This window comes from Nycticebus coucang, chromosome 10 (genome assembly GCF_027406575.1).
Source record: "Nycticebus coucang isolate mNycCou1 chromosome 10, mNycCou1.pri, whole genome shotgun sequence".
NCBI lineage: Eukaryota > Metazoa > Chordata > Mammalia > Primates > Lorisidae > Nycticebus > Nycticebus coucang.
In genome coordinates this window covers 105725516-105747259 of record NC_069789.1, presented here as the reverse complement: position 1 = coordinate 105747259, position 21744 = coordinate 105725516, and the positions used below count along the sequence as shown (strand labels likewise).

The window sequence follows — 21744 nt, the reverse complement described above, 5'->3', positions numbered from 1 at the left end:
CTACTGCACTCCCTTGCACTGAAGGGGTACCCCAGGGAAGGAGACAAAACCCACAGTTTCAGGCACAGGCTCCACTCCTCCATCCCCCCAACTACTGTACTAATGAGGCTCTGGTGACACCGGGCCTGTGTTTCTCTCCAAATGTGTCCTGGCTCCAAGGGCGGGGCTGACCCACAGCAGGTGCTCAGGAGACAGCCGTGATCACATGCACCAAGCAACGCTGTCACTGGCAGCCAAGGAAGTTCCTGTCCCACAGCCTTTCCTTACCCCATCAGAGGGCTTGAGCCAGCCAGCTGAGACCTCTGCTCCCGGTCCAGCACTAAGCCTGTTTTACCAGTGGGAATGGGTCTCAGGGGAACTGGTCTGACACGCTGAGTGCCACAGCCAATCCAGTGGCTGCCCTTGGCCTGTGCTGCTTCTTGCTCAGGACCTTATGGAAGCCCCTTTGCCGGGTCTGTGGGCTCCAAGTACCCCGGGGTTTGACTGTGCCCTCTCTGCCCCTCTTAAAACTGCCAACACCCCTCCTTTAGTCTCAGCCAGGCGCTGAAGTCCCCACTCCTCACCTGTTCTCCCCATCTGGCCATACTCCCAGCCCACATGGCCACCGACTGGGACTCTCCCACTGCACATCTGGGCTCACCCACCTCCTCCCTGTCCTGTCTCTGCTGCATAAACTCTACTGTGCCTCCAAGACCAGTTTAACTGCTCCCTCCCGGCTCCCCCTACCATGCCCTCCCACAGGCACCTCTCAACTCCCAAGGGCCCTCACATATCCACCACACGTGCCTGCCTCTGCCACATCTGGGCTGCCCATTGGCACCTGCTGCCACTGTCCTAGGGCTCCCTGAAGGCACAAACCACATCCCACACGTGGCTGCCCCTGCAGAGCTCAAACAGCACTTTGCTCATACACCTTTGTTAAGGAAACTGGTTTTTTTCAGTTTCAGGGTTTTGCCAGCATTTTTATTTTCAAACAACAGTTTTCTTTGAAGTGGCTGCCCAAGAGCAGGGGCATTGGGCTAGACATACAAAGAAGGTACAAGACCTCACGGCAAAGGGCAAAGGTTTATAGTAAGACAAACCTAAGCACAGATTCTAGCACTTGAGGATAATAATTTGTGGCCCTAGTTGGATGAACTATGTAACAAGCTGAGTTAGTCTGCTCATCTTTAAAAAGGGGATAATTTATGTAGCTTGAGTCAGAAGTGTAAAAACACCAGCTGGGCTGGGCACTGGGGCTCACACCTGTAACCCCAGCACTCTGGGAGGCCCAGGCAGGAAGATCACTTGAGCTCAGGAGTTCGAGACCAGCCTGGGCAAAGTGAGACCCGATCACTACTAAAAACAGAAAAACAAGGCTTGGCGCCTATAGCTCAGCAGCTAAGGCACCAGCTACATACACCGGGCCTGGCAAGTTCAAATTGGAACAGGCCTGCCAAACAATGACAACAAAAAAATAGCCAGGCGTTGTGGTAGGCGCCTGTAGCCCCAGCTACTTGGGAGGCTGAGGCAAGAGAATTGCTCAAGTCTAAAAGTTTAAGGTTGCCGGACGTTGTGGCAGCACCTGTAGTCCCAGCTCAGCTACTAGAGAGGCTAAGACAGGAGGATCACTTGAGCCTAGGAGTTTGATGAGCTGTGATGATGCCATGGCACTCTAGCCTGGGTGACAGAGAGAGATCCTATCTCAAAAAAAAAAAAAAAAAAAACACCAGCATGGTGTCTGCAGGGAGTAGGCTCTTTCATAATCAGCTTGTCTGTTATCATATGCTTTAATTTGCTCAAAATCTTTACTGGGGACACCCTTGGGAAGGTTCCGCTTCATGCCAAGGTTGTACCAGTGGCCCCTAGGGGCTTGTCAGGGCTGAGACCTGGTTTTTCTGGGCTTCTCAGAGCTGCTGGCAGCACCCCTTACCCCATCCCATGTCCTCCCACTGTGCACTGGGTGGCTTTACTTCCCAAGTTTGTGACCCACTTTGCCTCCCACATTCACCAGATGTGGCCCCAGTGATTTTTTAATATTTCTATGACAAGGACTGCCCACAAGCATCTGCTCTGGGCTCAAGAGAAGGATTTTCAAGCAGCAGGGCAATGTCCCAGGGGTAAGGGGTGAAGAAAGCCTGGGGTATGGTGAAGTCCCGGCCTCCTTCTCAACTGACTTCAGGCTCCAAGGCACCTTGGGGAACACCTGTTTCTCGTCAGACTGAGAGCTCTTTAAGGAAAAGGACTGTGACCTGTTCATCCTTATGTCCCCAGTGCCTGGCACCCAGGAAGGGTGATGGCAGAAGAGGATGAGGAGATGTGGGCAGGAACCTGCAGAGGTCAGTGGGGGGGTCACACAAGAACTCTGATTTCTTGGCTGTCGCTTACCCATGAGAACTGACACAATTTGTGGGAAGAGAATGGAGCCAGGGCCAGGGAGCTGGAGTGCTTAGGCTTGTTGGCCTGAGGACAGCAAGGAGCTGGGGGACCCTGTACCACAGCCTGTCAGGATGTGGCCAGAGTCCAGTGGCCCATGCCCCACTGCCAACCCTCACTAACGCTCTAGTCTGGACAAGGTGCTTCACCTCCCACTTCATAGCATCTGCTAAATACAAATGAAATGAAAATATTCTTTGCCATTTCTGTTAAGAATCTAGAAGAAATATGGAAATTGTAAAGGGCTGAACAGAAGGGCACTTGCAGGTGGCACTTTCTACGGATCACCAAGCTTTCTTGGGGCCATCCCAGCAGGAAAGAATCTCCCTGACAGTCCCACTGCTGACACAGAAGCCTGTTACCTGTGAGGCACAGGCCGACTCTGGGGATACGTTTCAGCGGGGGGTGCAAGGAGAGGGAGCCGCAGAGCTGGACCCACAGCCACCACGACCCCAGCCCATGAGCCCCACACAGGCCCAGCGGGTGTCGGAGAAATGAGAGATCCAGCTCTGAACACATACTCCAGGGAGGTTTATTAGCCACACTGAGGAGCCCGTGCTCCTGTACAGAAGCAGAGGTTGAGCACATCCTGGAGGGAAAGGGAGGCCACCTGGCTGCAAGGCCTGACGTCCACAGAGGCAATGGCGTTTCTGCTCCAAGCACAGCCATCCTACCCTCCTTCCCCCTTTAAGTCTCTCTCTGAAGAGGCAGTGCTGTCCTCCCCCCAGAGAAAACAAGGTCCTCAAATTTCCTAATCCGCTTGACATCCACCGGCCCCCAGAATCTAGGCACAGGCCCTCCGTCTGCTCCCCAACCCGGCCAGGATCAGGGCCCACCCCGGAAGTGTGGGCCCAGCCTCAGCCCAACCATCCTGGCAGCCGGCACCTACAGTCTGCAGCGGATAAACTCTGTCAGGACGTCCAGCTGCTCCTCTAGGCACTGTGCGTCTCCATGGTTCTCAATGACCCAGTCAAAGCCCCCAAAGTTGTCCAGGCCACATTCTGACTCCGCATCATCTACCCCTGTGGAGGAGGTGTGGTAAGGTCAGCTTCCAACCCTCCCAGCAGACATCAGACTCCCCCACGTGGAGCAGGCCCTCCCCACCTCTCCTCTGCTCTCCACCCCTGACACATGTGATGGCAGGCTGAGCAGCCCACAGCTACCTGGCCCCCAGGTGGCCCCTGTTGACTGAGCCCTTCATTTGCCACTGCCTCCGGGGGGGTGTCTGGTCACTCAAGACCACAGATGACCTGACCAAAAGGGGCATTTTCACCTTGAATTAGGCTGGTTGTGTCCATTTTCCCTGACTCAGTCCCCTGGAAGGCACAGGGTTGAGGGGCCTGTTCCTCTCTCACCCTATGACCCTGGGAAGGAGACTTCACCTTTCTAGGCCAGTGCTTCATCTAACCAAGGTGTGGTAACAGCAGCATCTGCCTGGTGGGTGTGTGCCAATGACAAGGTGTGTACACCAGTTCCATGGCATCTGAACTTCCCCGGGTCATAATGACCTGGGGCAGGAAGAAGGCCCAAGCCATACCTCCAAACTGCCACAGGGCAGACCCTGGATTAGCACCACTACAGCTCCCACTGGAGCTCCCTCTGCTGCCTCACTACTGTGTTGATCAAACAGGAGTAAGCTCTAGAAGGCTTGCCCTCTGCCCACCACCAGCCCCTGCACCAGCCTAGAAAGCAAAGGCAAAGGACCATGGACACGGATCAAAGTCAGACCTGCAAAGATGCCCACTGGACTTAAGAAGACAGCCCAGGTAAGGGAACCAGTCAAGGTCATAGTGGGACATTGACCCCCAAGGACACCCTCCACCACCCCACTACCTAATATGGAGGCCTCAGACTCCACTTTATAATCACTCGCTCACTCCCCCAGGCCTGCAGGGGACAGAGCAGGAGACCTGGAGCACAGGGTGGCCTGTGTTCCAAGCTTGAGGAGACAAGTCACATGCAGCTCACCTGGCGTGAACACCCAGCCCCTCTGCTGTCGGCTCTGTTCCAAAGCTACCACACGGACCGTCTGTGTCACAGCCCCATAGGCTTCCCGAAACCACTGGATGTCCGACAACCTCCGTGTGTCGCTCACCAGCTATAGAAAGAAACACAGACAGGTGACCCACAAGATCAGTTTCTGGAGATGAGGGAAAGCAGGGACCATAGCATCCAGAGCAGTACAGACAGGGGGAGCTGCTCTTTGTCCTCAGACTCATCCTCCACCCAACACATGCCACCACATGCAGACTTTGTGACAGGTGGCACTGCAGCCATGTTTATCTACCCGAGTATGAAGAAGCATTATTGCAAGCTCCTGCTGTACTAGAACACAATAGACCTGTGCCTGCCCTCCTGGAGACAGTCACTCAACCAGGGGAGCTTTGCAAGTAACTGCATGGTCACCACAAAGATCAACAAGTGCCCCAACTTCAAGGTGGCGGAAACTCACCTCGTTTTTCTCTCCAATCCTGTTCTTCCCCCCCATTCCCTGTCTCAGAAAATGACAATTCTATCTGTCCAACTTGTCAGAACAAAATCCCTGGTAGGGTCTCTCACACCCTATAGTCAATCCATAACCAAATCCTATTGGCTCTATCTTCAATATCTGTGCAAAATCAATCCCTTCGCTCCACTGCACCCCAACTCCACTCTGCACCGCCACTATGCATCCCCACTACAGTCACCTGCATTGCAGGAGTTGCAGGAGCTGCCCACCCACCTCCCCACCAGCCAGGGCCAGCCTTTTAAACCTTAAAAGTAGATCACATCTCTCCCCTGCTCAAAACCCTCCAAAGACCCCTGCTTTACTCACAAAGACCCTGTATAACCTGACCTCACCCCCAGCGCTGGTTTGTCCTCAGACATGCCAGCACACTTCCCACTCCAGGCATTGGAGCTCCCTGCTCTCTTTTCTGGAATGCTGCTTCCCAAATATCTGGTCCCTTATTAAGGTTCACTACCTTTATTTTCTTCAGGTCCTGCTCAAATGTCATCATCATCAGTGAGGCCTTCCCTGACACCCTTCTCCAGCCCTCCTCATAGCCTAAGTGTTCTTTACTTTGTCTCTTAATATTTATCTCTGCCTGATATAGTCCATATTTTATTTTGTGCTTACGTCTCCCCACCCCCATCTATACTGTAAGCTCCCTGCAGACAGAGATATCATCCCATCTCGCACCAACATATCCCCAGCACCCAGAACATGCCTGGCACACACAGAGACTCAATATTCTCTGCCAGAATGAAAGAGGAAGGAGAAGGGCCGGGGGCTGCAGGAGGCACCAAGGAGACTCTGCTATCAGGTAGGGCCTCCCCACGGAGCTGTGGTATAAACTGAGTTGCAGCTAACCAGGGAAAGAAGGAAAGAAAGGGCAGTGCAGGCCGGTATAAGGGTTCATGCAAAGGCCCTGATTCTGGAAAGACCTTGATTATTTGAGGACCAGAAAGAAGGCAAGGGCAGCTGCAAGGAATAAGGAGGGTAGCAGGTGCTGGATCATATAAGGCCCAGAAGCTCATGTGAAGGACGGTGAGTCTTTTCACCAAAGTGCTCTAAACAGAAGAGTGACATGACTTGGCTGAGAATGCCCAGGCAAGGTGGGGGGATCTTGGGTCAGGCAGGCACAGCAATAGAAACTGAGGTGAGGGTGCAGGGCTGGAGAAGCAGGTTCCTCCATGCTGCAGGGGCCACTCACCCAGACAGGCTGGGAGACACCCTCCACGATTCTCCTGCAGAAGTAGCCAGGGTCAGCCTGGCGCCTCTCCTCTCCCCAGCGGATCATGTCCCTGCGATAGGCTTCCTTGTAGGCGCTGGCATCCAGGAGTCTCTGGAAGTTCAAGCCATGTTCCTGCCCAAAGCACAGGATGCCTTTGTCACCAGCCTCTCAACTTGGCAGTCTCTCCTAAAACACAGGCCTCCACCAGGACAGACGCAAGATTTGGGCCAGGATAAAGGTCTGCCAGGGAAAGGGCCCTAACAACCAAGAAGTCCCCAGCACTGGCAGATGGAAGAAAGGTCTTGGGATAATCTAGAAATTGTTTCAATGTGTCTCTGAAATGTGTGATGTCATTTTCCCTTTTACAATTTTACCTTCTCAATTATTTCTAGCTTAAACTAATCCTGAAATTAGTTCGCATCCCCTGGGCACAGAATTAGCCTTTAACTAAAGTGGGAAATATAAAGGCCAGGCAAGGTGCTTCATGCCTATAATCCTAACACTCTGGGAGGCTGAGGCAGCTGATCACTTCAGCTCACGAGTTCTTCAAGACTAGCCTGAGCAAGAGTGGGACCTTGTCTCTAAAAAATAGCTAGGCATTGTGGCAGGTGCCTGTAGTCCCAGCTATTTGGGAAGCTGAGTTAAGAGGATCACTTGAGCCCAAGGGTTTGAGGTTGCTGTGAGCTACAATACCACAGCACTCTACTGAGGGCGACAAACTAAGACTCTGTCTCAAAAAATAAATAAATAAAAGTGGGAAATTTGGGGAAATAAAAAACCCTGATTCCATATCCTCCACTACCACTTCTGGCATTATGTGCCCCCATCCCAAATCCCAAGGAGTGTATGTCTCCCTCCTTGCCCCTTTACCCCTTCCCCATCTCCAAATTCCAGGCACCTTTCCTAAGATAACATCACTCCATTTGGCTCTTTGTACTTCCAAGGCCTCCCACATACAGAGGATCCTCAGGCAAGAGGGGCTGCTCCAACTACCCTCCCCTTCCCCACAGACGCTGACAAGCATGGGGGTCCCAGCTCCCCAGGCCCCCAGCATGCCCAGGTGTGGCCAGCAGCCGCCTCTGCTAGTGACCACCTGCTATCAGGGAGCACTGGGTCAGTCACATTTACCATTATGACTCGAGGAATCCGTGCACTGACATTTCATTTTGGTTTTGCTTTCTAATGGGGGGGGTGAGGGGGGAGTCGTGGTGGACTTCCAAACACCAAGGGCAGTCTTGCCCAGTAGAGTAACCTGCGCAGGTTTAAAACCTCCTGCCTTTTCTCCCTCCTCCAGCCCCAGTCTGGCTCAGTACGATCAGAGTAGGGTCTAATGTGGGAACTTTGGAAGTAGATCATTCGTTTAGAAACTGTTCCTAGGAGGCCTTCAGAAGTGCCCAGGCCCCACTGGGGAAGGATGAGTGCATCCTCCTTTGCCATCCACCCTCCTCCCCAGTAAGCTCCTGGATGCAAGGAACTTCTGCACCCAATTTCACCTGGGAAGGGATCAGGTTGAAAAAAGTTGAAAACCACTGAACCTCATCATCTCCACAATCCTGCAGATGGCCACCCTGTGAGTGGGTCTGTTAGCTGGTGAGAAGACCCAATGCTTCCCACCAAGGCAGGGCTGTCACACAGAATGAGGGACAAATTCATTTTATGTCACTCCAGAGGCTTCTTGGGTTCACCTAGAGGCCAAGGACAGATATAGGCAGCCACCGGCCTCTCCTCTCTGTGGGAAGGTGACCTTGCCTTCCAGGTTCCATTTCTGAAGTAAGATTCTGAGAGTTCCTATTTATTTATTTTGTTTAAATTCTATCTTCTTTTTTTTTTTGAGACAGAGTCTCACTTTGTCACCCTTGGTATCATGGCATCACAGCTCACAGCAACCTCAAACTCTTGGGCTTGAGCAATCCTCTTGCCTCAGCCTCCCAGGTAGCTGGGACTACAGGTGCCTGCCACAACGCCCAGCTATTTTTTTTGTTGCGGTTGTCGTTTTAGCTGGCTTGGGTCGGGTCCAAACCCGCCAGCCTTGGTGTATGTGGCCGGCACCCTACCCACTGAGCTACAGGTGCCACAGTGACTAAATTTCTAAGGGGATAATGCTAAGAGTTGGGTCAGGCCAGTGGAGGGTGGAGTGGGGGTGAAGCTTTGCATAAAAGGACATCCTTACTAAATCCTATGGCATCAGAGTGGACACTTAAGTGTCTACAGCCTTTCCTTAGACACACCTTCTCGACATGCTCTAGGGAAGCAGCCTAAAATAAATGAGGCTGTTAAGAAAGAAGCTTAAGGGCTTGGCTCCTGTGGCTCAAGCGGATAAGGCACCAGCCACATACACCTGAGCTGGTGGGTTCGAATCCAGCCCGAGCCCGCCAAACAACAATGACAGATGCAAACGAAAAATAGCCAGGCGTTGTGGCCAGCGCCCATAGTCCCAGCTATTTGGGAGGCAGAGGCAAGAGAATCACTTGAGCCCAGGAGTCAGTGGTTGCTGTGAGCTGTGATGCCACAACACTCTACCCAGGGTGACAGCTTGAGGTTCTGTCTCAAAAAAAAAAAAAGAAAGAAGCTTAAGCTAAAAATGCCCCCACAAGGTCCACTCACAGAAAACCAAGAGCTGGCCACCACTCAGCTAGCAGAGATTATAAGGACCATGCCAGTGACTCAAACAGCAACCACAGCCCCTCCCAATGCACCAGAAGCCACAGCGCCACCACACCACCTACCTGAGCATACTGCTCCTTGAGTGGACCAGAAAGCCGGAGGATAGCACAGACATCTGCTCCAAGTCTGTGGGACAAGGAGATCAGAATCCAATTAACCTAGAGCTTCCAGGCTCCAGAAGAGGAATCCAGAGGCTTGGGTGAAGTCCCATTTCCGCTAGCGATTATCATGTAACTTTGGGAGGTCTCAATGACCCTGATCTTACTTCCTTATTGGAAAGCAGGGATAAAACACTTTCTGTTCTGTCTCCCACGCAGAGGTATTATTAAACTCATATCACTATAAAAGAGCCTTGAGGGACAGCTCCTGTGGCTCAAGGAGTAGGGTGCTGGTCCCATATACCGGAGGTAGTGGGTTCAAACCCAGCCCCGGCAAAAAAAAAATAAAAATAAAAATGAAAGAGGCTTGAAACTAACAGGTAAAACTTATAAAAAGGTGGTTCCGAATGGAGAAGCATGAATCCTATGTACTCAATTTTGATATGAGGACAATTAATGACAATTAAGGTTATCGGGGAGAAGAAAAGCAGAAAGAGGGACGGAGGGAGGTGGTGGGGCCTTGGTGTGTGTCACACTTTATGGGGGCAAGAAATGATTGCAAGAGGGACTTTACCTAACAATTGCAATCAGTGTAACCTGGCTTACTGTACCCTCAATGAATCCCCAACAATAAAAAAAAAAAAAAAAGGTGATTCCAGTGTAAACATCTAGGCCTAGCAATATTCTGGCTGGATTAGGTTACTGCTGAGACCCTGAACTAATTCTCTCACAGCCAGGGGTATCTCAGTCTCAACTGACTTGGTCCCCACAACATAAATAATTCATTCACTCAGTTGTTTGACTTATTCAACCAACAATTTATTAGATACTGCCCTGGGCCAGAGATGCTTATAGGTACGCTTAATGACATGGTACGAATAGAGTTATTTTCTTTTTCTTTTTTGGGGGGGTGGGGGGACAGAGTCTCATTTTGTCTCCCTTGGTAGAATGCCATGGTGTCATAGCTCACAGAAACCTCAAACTCTTGGGCTCAATTGATCTTTTTGCCTCAGTCTCACGAGTAGCTGGGACTACAAGCGCCCACCACAACACCTGGATATTTTTTTTAGAGACAGGTCTCTCTCTGGCTCAGGCTGGTCTCCATCTTGTGCACACCACACAGGCTATCCACCTGCCTCAGCTTCCCAAAGTGCTAGGATTACAGGTGTGAGCCACCACCACGACTGGCAGATAAGTGTTATTTTCATATCTCAGCTGAGGAAACTCAGGTTGAGCAAGAAGGATTGACACTCCCAAAGGAACACTGGAAGTAATGAAGCCAGAGCTGGTAAAAAAAAAAAAAAAAAAAAAACCACTTACCTCCTATACCTTTACTAGTATCAAGTACTGTTCCAATGCATTATCTCATTCAATCCTTACAACCCTATTGCATTATCTCATTTAATCCTTACCACCCTATTATACTCATTTTACAGATGACAAAACTGAGACACAGAGTAGATAAGAAACATGTAGAAGATCATATATTAATTAACAGTGAGCCAGGAGTTGAATCCACTATTTGACTTCTGCATTGAAAGATTCAGGCAGTGACCTCTGCCCTAAGCTCCACCACCACCCTTTAACACCCTGTGGTACTAAATCAGCCTCCTAGTACTCCCAGCACACTTGTGGTAGAAGAGAGGAGTCCCGTTCCACTTCCTCCCCTTCCTTAGCAAAAATACTCCCACAAGGAACGTTTTGCTTTGAGAGAAAACACGGTCCTACGGTGTGAAAGGTGTTGCTGTTATTTGGGGAGGCAGTGAGGTAAAGCAAAAAGAAACCACTCCTTGAAGCCAGAGCTGAATGTGAATCCCGGATTTGCCACTTACTTTGAGTCCCTGGCAAGATTTTTGTTTTAACTTTTCTGCTTCTTCATCTGTGAAATGTAGATACTAAAGCCAGGCAGTACCTAACGAAGTCGTGAGGACTACACAACATAATATATACAAACAGCGCCTAGCAAGTAATAAAGACAATAAACTCCAACTATCAGGTGCTGCTTTTGGAATCTGCTGCAAGGATCCATTATCGCGTATGGAAAGCGCGCCGGCAGAAAAAGTTGCTAACGCTCCCCAAAGAGACACCTGCAGTCTAAAAACTTCAGAGAGTTGTCGCCTGGTTCTTGGAGGTGGACGTGCTTTAGGTCACGCTGTCTATCCTCCATCGCCCCCAGACCCGCGCTCTCCCGGCCCTGCCGCTGGGACCCCGAAGCGCACCTGTCACATGCGCACGCGCTCTGCGTCGCGTGGTGCGAGCCCCCTCCACCCCCGCCCCACGGACACCTGCTCTGAAGCTCCTGGGTCACAAAGTCCTTCCCGGATTTCCTTTTCCCGCTGAACAGCAGCACCAGCCGCGGGGCGCCTCCCTGCGGGGCCATCGGTCGCCTGCTCCCGCTCCAGTTCCAGCCAGCAACGCTTCTCCCTGCACCCAAAACCGCGCCACTCCGCGCGGAACGGACGCCGCCACTACAGGGAGTGACGACGAGCCATTCTGCCCGCCCTGCTCCGCAGCTGCACAGGCCCAACAGCCACACGTGCACATCTTAGCTCATGTTTAAAGAAATAAGAGGAGAAAGAGAGAAAAATGTGGACGGAAAGGAGGTGTCCCTAGCGGAGCTCCCCCGCCACACTCGCTTGGAACAGTCCTGCCCCGCCCACTCACCTCACAGTCCCGCCTTCTTAGCCGAGTACTTGAGTGGATTGGACGTGACTACTTTCCCGTGGGGGGGACGATGTCCTGAAACTTCCCGAGGCGAACCTCACGGTCCCCATCAACACAACCTACGACATCGTGGAAAAAATAATGTGTCGCTGATAATGTTGAGTAAGTTTCCAAGACTGCCTTTTTATTTGTGCGTTACAATGCATGGACTCAGGCAAATCTTTAATGCCTCACAGGGAAAATGGGTCTTTCTGGCAATGTGAGGAGGCAATGACACCAGGGGCGTGTTTGGTGACATCACGACGAGGGTGGTGCTTGGCCTAACACGTGCTATTTTCTTTCGTTTTGGTTTTTTTTGTTTGTTTGTTTTTTGTTGGGTTTTTTTTTGTTGTTGTTGTTGTTGTTGTTTGTTTTTTGAGACAGAGTCTCACTATGTCGCCCTGGGCAGAGTGCTATGGCGTCACAGCTCACAGCAACCTCCAACTCTTGGGCTTAGGTTATTTTCTTGCCTCAACTTCCCGAGTAGCTGGGACTACAGGCGCTCGCCACAACGCCCGGCTATTGTGTTGTTGTTGTAGTTGTCATTGCTGTTTAGCAGGACCGGGTTCGAACCCTCCAGCCCCGATGTATGTGGCCGGTGCCCTAGCCGCTGAGCTACGAGGGCCGAGCTGCCTTCTCTCTACAGTCTCAAGCTGTCCCCTAGGTGGAGTGCCATGGCGTCATCATAGCCCACAACGACCTCAAACTCCTGGGCTTAGGCAATTCTCTTGCCTCAGCATTCGAAGTAGCTGGGACTACAGGCGCCCGCGACAACGCCCGGCAATTTTTTTAAGAACAAGGTCTAGCTCTGGCTCAGACAGGTTTCCAACTTAATACGCTCAGTCTTGGGTTGGCGCGGTGGCTCATGCCTGTATTCCTAGCACTGTGGGAGGCTGAGGCAGGTGGATTGCTTGAGTTCAGGAGTTTTTAAAAATGAAAAACTGAGGGCGGTGCCTGTGGCTCAGTCGGTAAGGCGCCGGCCCCATATACCGAGGGTGGCGGGTTCAAACCCGGCCCCGGCTGAACTGCAAACCAAAAAATAGCCGGGCGTTGTGGCGGGCGCCTGTAGTCCCAGCTACTCGGGAGGCTGAGGCAAGAGAATCGCTTTAGCCCAGGAGTTGGAGGTTGCTGTGAGCTGTGTGATGCCATGACACTCTACCGAGGGCGATAAAGTGAGATTCTGTCTCTACAAAAAAAAAAAAAAAAAATGAAAAACTGAGGCAAGAGGATCGCTTGAGCCCAAGAGTTTGAGGTTGCTGTGAGCTATGACGCTACTGTACTTTACCAAGGGCAAGAAAGTGAGACTCTGTTTCCAAAAAAAAAAAGCTAGTGAGAACCCTTCCATCCCTTTTCTAGCTGCAGCCCCGCTCCAAAGGGTTTTGGAAGTTAGAGAGTTTGGAATGGCTGGCTTTTTTTTTTTTTTTAGACAGAGTCTCACTCTTTCCCCCTGGCTAGAGTGCAATGGCATCAGCCTAGCTCTCAACAACCTCAAACTTCTGGCTCAACAATCCTCCTGCCTCAGCCTCCTGAGTAGATGGGACTACAAGTGCCTGCCACAACGCCTGCTACTTTTTCTATTTTAGTAGAGACAAGGTCTCACTCTTGCTCAGACTGGTCTTAAACTTCTGTACTCAAGCAATCCACCCACCTCAGTCTCCCAGAGTGCTGGGATTACAAGCATGAGCTATTGCACCCAGCCTAAATGTACATTTACAAAATATTCAGTACAAAATTTTACAAAAATATATGAAATATTCTCTACATATTGGCCATCACTTTGTAAAATTTTGTACTGAATATTTTGTAAATAAAGGTACATTTTTAGCTGGACGTTGTGGCGGGTACCCGTAGTCCCAGCTACTTGAGAGGCTGAGGCATGAGAATCGCTTAAGCCCGAGAGTTTGAGGTTGCTACAAGCTGTGATCCCACAGCACTCTACCCAGGGCGACAGCTTAAGACTCTATCTCAAAAAAAAAAAAAGGACATTTAACTACAATTTCCCATTTTCCCTATGGATGGCAACTTTAGGGGTGACATTTGGAACACCCTGTAGTACAAGTTAGAAAGGGGCTTTGAAGCCACTCTAATGAGATTGCCAAGTTTTATCCAGAGTACAGCTCCCAGCCAGGAGTTAAAGAGGCAGAATAAGGGATGGCGATCTGTCCCTTCCCTGAATTCCCAGTTCTGCCTCTGCCCACAACAGCTGACAGTCACAGTTAAGTAAGAGGAGTTGTTTTTAGCTATGACTTGCTGTCCTGAATTTTTCTGAGTTGTCAAAACAGAGCCTGCACCCATTACTGCCTCCATTTAATGGCTATGAGGTCATGTTAAGAGAAAAAGTGTGGTATGGAGACTCACTTTGGGAGAAACCATTAACTTCTTGAACAATGAAAAGAGGTATATAAGAGTGGTCAGATATAAAAACAGACTTCAGGAGGGTCTCTTTTTTTTTTTTTTAAGGCAACTCAGCATAGAGTAGAAAGAGTGTCAATGTGTGACAAAGTACAATACAAATACTTTATAAATTCTAAAGAATCACCCAAACGTAAAGCGTTCTTATTTATTCTTAGCACATCAAGATTTTACAGTTTCTGATTCAACACAGGATCAGATTTCCCACCTCATCTTTAATAAGCATTTTTTAAGCCTAGTGAAGCAGCAGGGATGGAGAAGGAAGAGAAAAAAAGAAAGAAGAAATCTGTAACTTATTGTGGTCAATTAATTATGAACACCACTGTACTTGACCAGTCCATAAACATTTATTTAGGATGCCACTGAAAGTGCAAATCTCCTCCTTACTTGAGTCACCATGAGGAAGGGGTCAGAACTTCCTCCCAGCATCTCTTCCCTCACCTGACCCAATCCTTCCTCCCCCACCTCCCTGCCCAATCAAGGTCCCTGGCCTTCCTGTTGGAGATCAGAAATTCCCCATATCCTAGTCTCTTCTCAGAAGTTTCCCTCTTGCCGCCCACCTCAGCTGGACCTCACTGTCCCCTGCTGCCCTCTCAAATGAAGGCTGGTCATTCCTTCATAGACCTCGCACCTCAGCATGGACTCTGTGTTTGTGCCTCCCTTCTCTTTCTGCTTCCAGATTATCACTCCCCCTGCCTCTTGGAAAACTCTGTTCCCCTAAAGCTTGTGCCACCCTTTTCCCTCAGTTCTCAGTCACCCATCCTTGTGGCTCATTCTCATTCCCTGAAACTTAGCCACTGGCTCCTGGTCTCCTTTTCCACCCAGTTCCTCTCATTGCTCTCGGTGACTTTAGCACCCTTGTGCCAGTGCAGCCAACACTCTGATGTCCAGCCCTCAGTCTCCCACATTCAAAGCCTTTTTTCTCTCTTCCTCCTCCAATGCCATTGCTGGCTCCTATGGACACACTCTGGGCCTTGTCATCATCATCACAGAAGCCATTCAACCTGCAAATTCACATACTCATACGCCCAGCTTTTCAGGGTCACTTGCTCAGATACTCCCCAAAGTAGGGCTTTCCCCCCACCCAAGTCCACTATTGGTCCATAGAGCTCTCCATACTGTGACATCTGCTCCATCTCCCTTCCCCAATGCCAAACATACCACTGTGCAGGAAGACTCTGCTGTAGAGCTGGCCACAAATGTGAGGCTCTGTTTGAAGGCTGGATGCTGATGAGGGTAAGTCAAGAAAGGGAGAAGCAGAACAGGAGCAGGGACAACTGGGGAAGAGAGTGGCAGAGTCCTTGGTGATGAAAATTGGAAGTCAGGGGTGTCTGATGCCACTGCCTCATGGAGGTACCGGCCTGCACACAGATAGGCACCCCCATAACTCAGGAGCACACTTTACCTGAGCGTCATTCCTCACTAATGGGTCAGGCCATTTAAAGAGGTTTGTCTGGCTCAGTGCCCGTAGCTTAGTGGTTAGGGCGCCAGCCACATAGACTGAGGCAGGCAGGGCTCAAACCCGGCCTGGGCCTGCTAAACACAATGACAACTGCAAAAAAAAAAAAAATAGCCAGGAGTTGTGGTGGGTGCCTGTAGTCCCAGCTACTTGGGAGGCTGAGGCAAGAGAATTGCTTAAGCCCAAGAGTTAGAGGTTGCTGTGAGCTGTGATGCTACGGCACACTACTGAGGGCAGCATAGTGAGACTCTGTCTCAAAGAAAAAAAGAGAGGTTTGTCTCACTAGCTGAAAGGACAGCTTGGAAGTCAAATTGAGGCCTATTTGAAGGACCCCCACTTGCTATATCAGCACACTCAGGGACAGTTTGAACCTACAGGGGACCAGCTTATCCAGTTCTGCAGAGCCTGGAAAAGGGCCAGCTGGACATTATCAGTGCCCATGTGGAGAAACCCTGAGCGGGGTTACAAAGGTCAGCCCCCCAAAGCAAGGCTGTGGAACAGATGCCATCCATCCTGGCTCAGGGACACTTCCAACTGTCATTGCTTCAACTCTCCTTTTTCCCATGGCCATTGCCCAGCTGACCCAGGCATTCCCTCCACAAGTCCCTGAGCCAGGATGGTTGAGCTGGCTTCAGGATGGTTCCAGCTGTAGGTATGGTTTGTGAGTCAGCTCTCAGGAGCCTGATGACTGCTGCCCCAGGGGAACAAAGCCTGGAAGACAGGGATGGAATGAGGTGGGAATTGTAAGGAAGAAATATCACAGGGAAAGAGAAAAAGGCGAGACAGAGTCTTTGGGGACCTTATTGAAGAGAAGTTGATTCATTTATATGTTTACTCATTCACTGAACATGTATTTAAACACAATAGAACCTCTGTAAGTGACCACCCAAGGGAACGGACAAACTGGCCAACACACAGAGGTGGTCAACATAAGGAACCAGACCCACTGTACTGATACATACATGTGGTGCATGTCCAGTCTCTGAACATCACTTCAACTCAGGGAATGGGTCTGTGTAAGGAGGTGGTCAGCTATAGAGGTTCTACTGTATATAAAATGGTACAGCTAGGGATACAGCAATGAAAAAGAATCTCTCTCTGAAGGAGCATTCGTTCTTTTTTTTTATTTGAGAGACACAGTCTCAAGCTGTCACCCTGGGTAGAGTGCCATGACATCATCATAGCTCACAGCAACCTCCAACTCTTGGGCTCAAGTGATCCTTTGGCCTCAGTTTTTTCTATTTTTATTTCTTTCTTTTCTTTTTTTTTTTTGAGATAAAGTCTCACTCTGTTACCTTATATAGAGTGCTATGGCATCACAGCTTACAACAACCCCAAACTCTTAGGCTCAAGCAATTATCTTGCCTCAGACTCCCAAGTAGCTGGGACTACAGGCACAAGTAGCTAGGAACACAATGCCTGGCTATTTTTAGAGACAAGGTCTTGCTCTGGTTCAGGCTAGTCTCGAACTCGTGAACTCAGGCAATTCATCCACCTTGGCCTCCCAGAGTGCTACATTACAGGTGTGAGCCACTGCACCCAGCCCAGGATGCAGCTCCCATTCATTCTCATGGGAGACCAGCAAGTATAAAAAAGCTTAAGAAATGAAGGGACAGGCTGGTGGCTCACACCTGTAATCCCAGAAGTCTGAGAGACCAAGGCAGGAGCTCAAGACCAGGCCGAGCAAGTGAGACCCCACCTCTACTGAAAGTAGAAAAACTACCCAGGTGTGGTGGCAGACACCGGTAGTCCCAGCTACTCAGGAGGCTGAGGCAGGGGGATCACTAGAGCCCAAGAGTTTGAGGTGGCTGTGAGCTAGGATAACCATGCTGTACTCCAGCTGGAGCAACAGAGTGAAACTATCTGAAAAATAAATAAAAAATAAATAAAGTGAACAAATGGATGGGGGGGCTCCTTGGGGAGAGCTGGGAGGCCATGACTTCACCCTAGAAGGTAGAAGGGTCCTGGTGGTTGTCCTTAGGCTAAGATCTTACAACCCCATACTCAGCGACTCAGATTTCTGGGGCTTCTCATCAAAGGACCCCTCCCTGCCCAATTCAGCCCAGCCCTCCACAGTGCAGCTTTCCAGCAGGCCGGCTTCTGCTGCCCCCCTGTGGCCCCACCAGGCATCTCTGCAGAGGGAGCAGGGGTGGGGGGTGGGGGTGGGGGGGTGAGGGGGGCGGGGTGAAGTTGGCAGCACTCAGGGACAGCACCGCCTCAGCTCAGACCCTGAACTCCAAGCCCAAAAAGCCAAAAAGAGGAAGGAAAGGGAGGGAGGGAGGAGGGAAGAAGAGGGCTCCTAAGCCAGGGCTCTGCAGCCCCAGGTTATGGTCTCCACTCTGGCCCTGGCAAGTTTTGTGAGTTTGGAAGTCACTTCCATCTCTGGGTCTCAGTTTCCACCTCTGAATAAGGGCCCTTCCAAGGATGACCATTGAGGCAACAGCTGGGGACCAGAGCAAACACCATCAGGGTAGCTAAAGGCGGGAAGGAGGACAGAGCCACCTGCCCAGGCAGGAGAAGTTGGCTAAAAAGAACACAGTGGGAGCTCAGATGCTCCTCTCCAGGAGGGACAGGGAAGAAGGACCTGGCATTTCAAATGCCCACAGGTTCCCTAGGAGCTGTGGGCCAGTCTTCTTCCACCATCACTCTCTAGCTATGATGTGACCTTAGAAAAGTCAACTAATCTATCTCAATTTCTCTTTCTGTTAGACAATGGTTCTCCACCTGTGGGTCGCGACCCACAGGAACTGTATTAACAGGCTGCCGCATTAGGAAAGTTGAGAACCACTGTGTTAAGAGATGTTAATGGTCTTGGGCGGCGCCCATGGCTCAGTGTGACAGCCCCATACACCAAGGGTGGTGGTTTCAGACCCAGCCTGGGCCAAACTGCAACAAAACGGTAGGCAGGCATTGTGGCAGACGCCTGCAGTCCCAGCCACCAGGGAGGCTGAGACAGGAGAATCCCCTAAGCCCAAGGATTTGGAGGTTGCTGTGAGCTCCGACTCCACAGCATTAACTACCAAGGGTTAATAAGTGAGACTCTGTCTCAAAAAAAAAAAAAAAGAGAGAGAGAGATGTTAATGGTCTTACCTTCTTCAGAGTCTGCTTCCCAGTGAGATAAAGAGACAGAGTCTCACTTTGTCACCTTCCATAGAGTTCTATGGCATCATAGTTTACAGCAACGTCAAACTTGGGCTCAAAGCAATTCTCTTGCCTCAACCTCCCTGGTAGCTGGGAGTACAGGTGCCCACCATAGCACCTGGCTATTTTTTAGAGACAGGGTCTTACTTTTGCTCAGGCTGGTCTTAGACTCCTGAGCTCAAGCAATCCACCCGCCTCACCCCTCCCAGAGTGCTAGATTACAGACATGAGCCACCACTCCTGGCTAGAGAAATACTTTCAAAAACTAATGACCCTATAAGAGATGGGAGGGGTGGCCTGTTTCTTTGCAGGCCTCCTGTCACTGTTTCTGTACTAGTCCCTCTCTATAAAGTGGCCTCCATGAGGACCAGTGTCCACGTTCCAGATGAGAAAGTATTGATGGCCAGCCTCCTTGACCTATGGGTAACTAACCTTCCAAAGGGGGCTGTCTAGCATTTTCCTCTTGTCCAGCCAGGGTTCCTGTCCCTGTGGCTTTGATCAGGATCACCTTGATGCCTCAGTGGGTGAGTGGCTCCCCAGTGCTGGGTGCATCCCTTTGCACAGAGAAGGGAAATGTCTCCTGCTGGCAAGAACTTGGGCAAAGGGGCCCTGCCCTGGAAAGGAAGAAAAAGGGGGGGGGGGGAATGGCAAGAATTGGGATGCAGGGATACGCAACTTGGAAAAGCAGAGGGGTGACCTACTGACTGGCCCTGCCCTTGGACCCAAATTGCATAAAATCAAACTCAGAGCCTCCCCCTCCAACACCCACCCTACAAAACAAGCTTTGGCTTTTCTCCTCCTTTCCCAGCTTTGCCATAGGAAAAGTGTCACCTGTCTGTCGGAACTTATCACTTTCCCCTGTCCTCCTCCCATCCAAACCCAGTCTGTTCTGATGGTCTTAAGTCAGGCCCCTGCCACCTCTGTCCTGGTTGCTGCCTCATTCCTTCTAACTCCTCCAATTTCACATCTCTCTGCTCCCTCTTGCGGCTGCCCGCCACACCCAGTGTGTGTCTTCTTCATACCCCTTGCATGCCTTCAGTGACACCCCCCTATTTCCTGGGACAGGACTAAGGGGTTTTCTCCCTCTGAGAACCTCTGGCCACCAGCTGCTCCACTGCCCTCAGGCTTCACCACAGCTCACCCCGAAATCCCCTCCCCTGTCACAGAAATCCTCTCGCTTTTCAGCCAGTGGAGAGGACTTCAGAGTAGGACCCCTATAAGGTAACACCCAAGGGACTGGAACAAGCTGGTCAACATAAGGAAGTAGGCCTGCCTTACGGACACATCTCCATGTGGGGCATGTCAGGTCTGTGAACATCAGGCAACATCGGAGGTGGTCAGTGTGCAACGGTGAGCAGCAGTGGAGTTACAATTCTGTTCTGTGTTTGTACCCAGCATAGGGTAAGCCCTGCCAGTTCTGTTAGGTGGTTTGAGAACCAATACCCTCTCCTTCTCCCATATCAGAGACTCCCAGTTTCTTTCTCAGAGGTTAAGTAAAATAAAAATAAGGACTATTTTATCACTACTCTGCAGCTCAAAAAGCCTTTTCACTTGTCTTACCATGGCTCATTCAATCACCACCAGAGCCTCTGAAAGGGACACCTGCAGACTCCAGTTAGGACCTTAAAGGCTAAACAGAGCCCTAAGCCAGGAGGGCCATGCAGGAGGCCTGGCATTCTGCGTTTCTGCCCTCAGGCCAAAATATCAGGTTTGGGCTCTCACCTGGCCCAGGTGAAAACAGTGACTGGGGTACAACTTTTGTTCTCTTTGTCCCATTTGGGAGCAGGCAGGCACCTGTTCTGGGAGCCAAAGACATGGGTGACAACATTAAGGGAAGTCTATGAGGTAAGGGAACTCAGGAGTCTGAAGTGGCTGACAAAGGCTTCTGTGGCTCAGGCAGCTGTATGAAGCAGGGAGGGGAGAGACCCACTCCCACCCTGCACTGTCCCCACCAGACCCCTGCTGCAGGCATGTGAAGGGACCAGAACAAGGCCAGAAGAGGAGGCCTTCCTGCATCAGGGTAGCCTGGGAAGTCCCCATGGCAACAGCCAGCTAGTCCAGAGTCTGTCCTCAGCCAAGCAGAGGAGGCTGGGAGCAGTTCTCAAAAGAGCATATGCCAGTGACCTTTCCAGAGCCAATGGGGCTGTCAGGCCTGGAGGTGACCCACTCCCACCCCACCTGCCACCCAGGAGAAATGTGAGTGTAAGGCTGTGGGGAGAGGCTGGGGCTGGAGGCCTGGAAGGCCGTGAGCATTCCAGGAGCCAGGGAGCTTCTGAAAGGAGTAAAGGGCCAGAGGGGCACAGGCTGGGGAACCTGGGGAAGCCTGGCAAGAAGGTGTAAGCTGAACAATGAGAGGCAGGGTGGGAGTGAGGAAGGGCAAATTAGGGACTGCTGGGAAATGAGTTTGTGGACCTGGACAAAGGAAATGGAATTTTTCCACCTGACAGTAGAAGGCCCAAGGAGACCACCTTACTCCAGGGACTCTACCAAGGCTCCCCAGAGCTGAGCTATCAGGGCAGCAGCCCCTTCTCAGGAAAACTGGAGAGACTTGGGACTCCCACAGAACACAGCAGAAAGCCAAATACGCAGAAGAGCCCGGCCAGACCCTAGGAGCCCAGTGGGCCTGCCCTCAGGCTCACCCACCCCACCTGGACCAGGAGCTGTCCCCAGCCCTAAGAGAAGGAGCAGTCCTGTCCCTTGGCTCCAGCCCCCTCACTCCTCATCTCCACATGCAGGCCCCACACAGCATCTTATAGTCTGGGACTGGGGCTTACCACTCTTCACTACCATGAGAGCACAGGTGCATTAGAAGTGATCTCACAACTTATGAGTGTGAGGGTCACCGCCCAAGGGCACTCCAGAGGGAGGGTGACCTGTATGGCCAATGCCCCTGCATCCCAGCCTTCTCCACAGTACTCCTTTGGTTAACAGCTCTCTTTTCCCTGATTCAGCAGTTTCAGAAACCCCAGGTCAGCCCTACTTCCTGAGCGAGGAAGAGGAGGGGGCTTTAGGGGAACTTCCCAGCCTCCCTCAGAGTTCGTTATGCAAACAAAGGAAATAGACCTTAGAAATGAAACTGAGAAGCCCCAAGAGGCCACAGTAAGAGTTCACAGCCTCTGGGAGCCAAGGTAGGCCA

At 51.0% G+C, this 21744-nt stretch overlaps 1 protein-coding gene across 2 annotated transcripts; it reads right to left on the bottom strand.

Annotated features, from left to right (window-relative positions):
- Nucleotides 1-2923: 2923 nt before the first annotated feature.
- PMVK (phosphomevalonate kinase) lies at nt 2924-11770 on the bottom strand. 2 transcript variants are annotated; one of them, XM_053606897.1, is made up of 5 exons: nt 11179-11770; nt 8858-8921; nt 6111-6263; nt 4384-4513; nt 2924-3437 (listed from the first exon to the last, which is right to left on the bottom strand). In XM_053606897.1, the coding sequence occupies exons 1-5, from the start codon at nt 11271-11273 to the stop codon at nt 3301-3303; spliced, it is 579 nt and encodes a 192-aa protein (XP_053462872.1). In that variant the 5' UTR covers nt 11274-11770; the 3' UTR covers nt 2924-3300. The 2 variants fall into 2 exon arrangements, with proteins under 2 accessions (XP_053462872.1, XP_053462873.1); XM_053606898.1 differs by lacking the exon at nt 11179-11770 and having other exon boundaries at nt 6111-6144; nt 8858-8910.
- Nucleotides 11771-21744: the final 9974 nt, after the last annotated feature.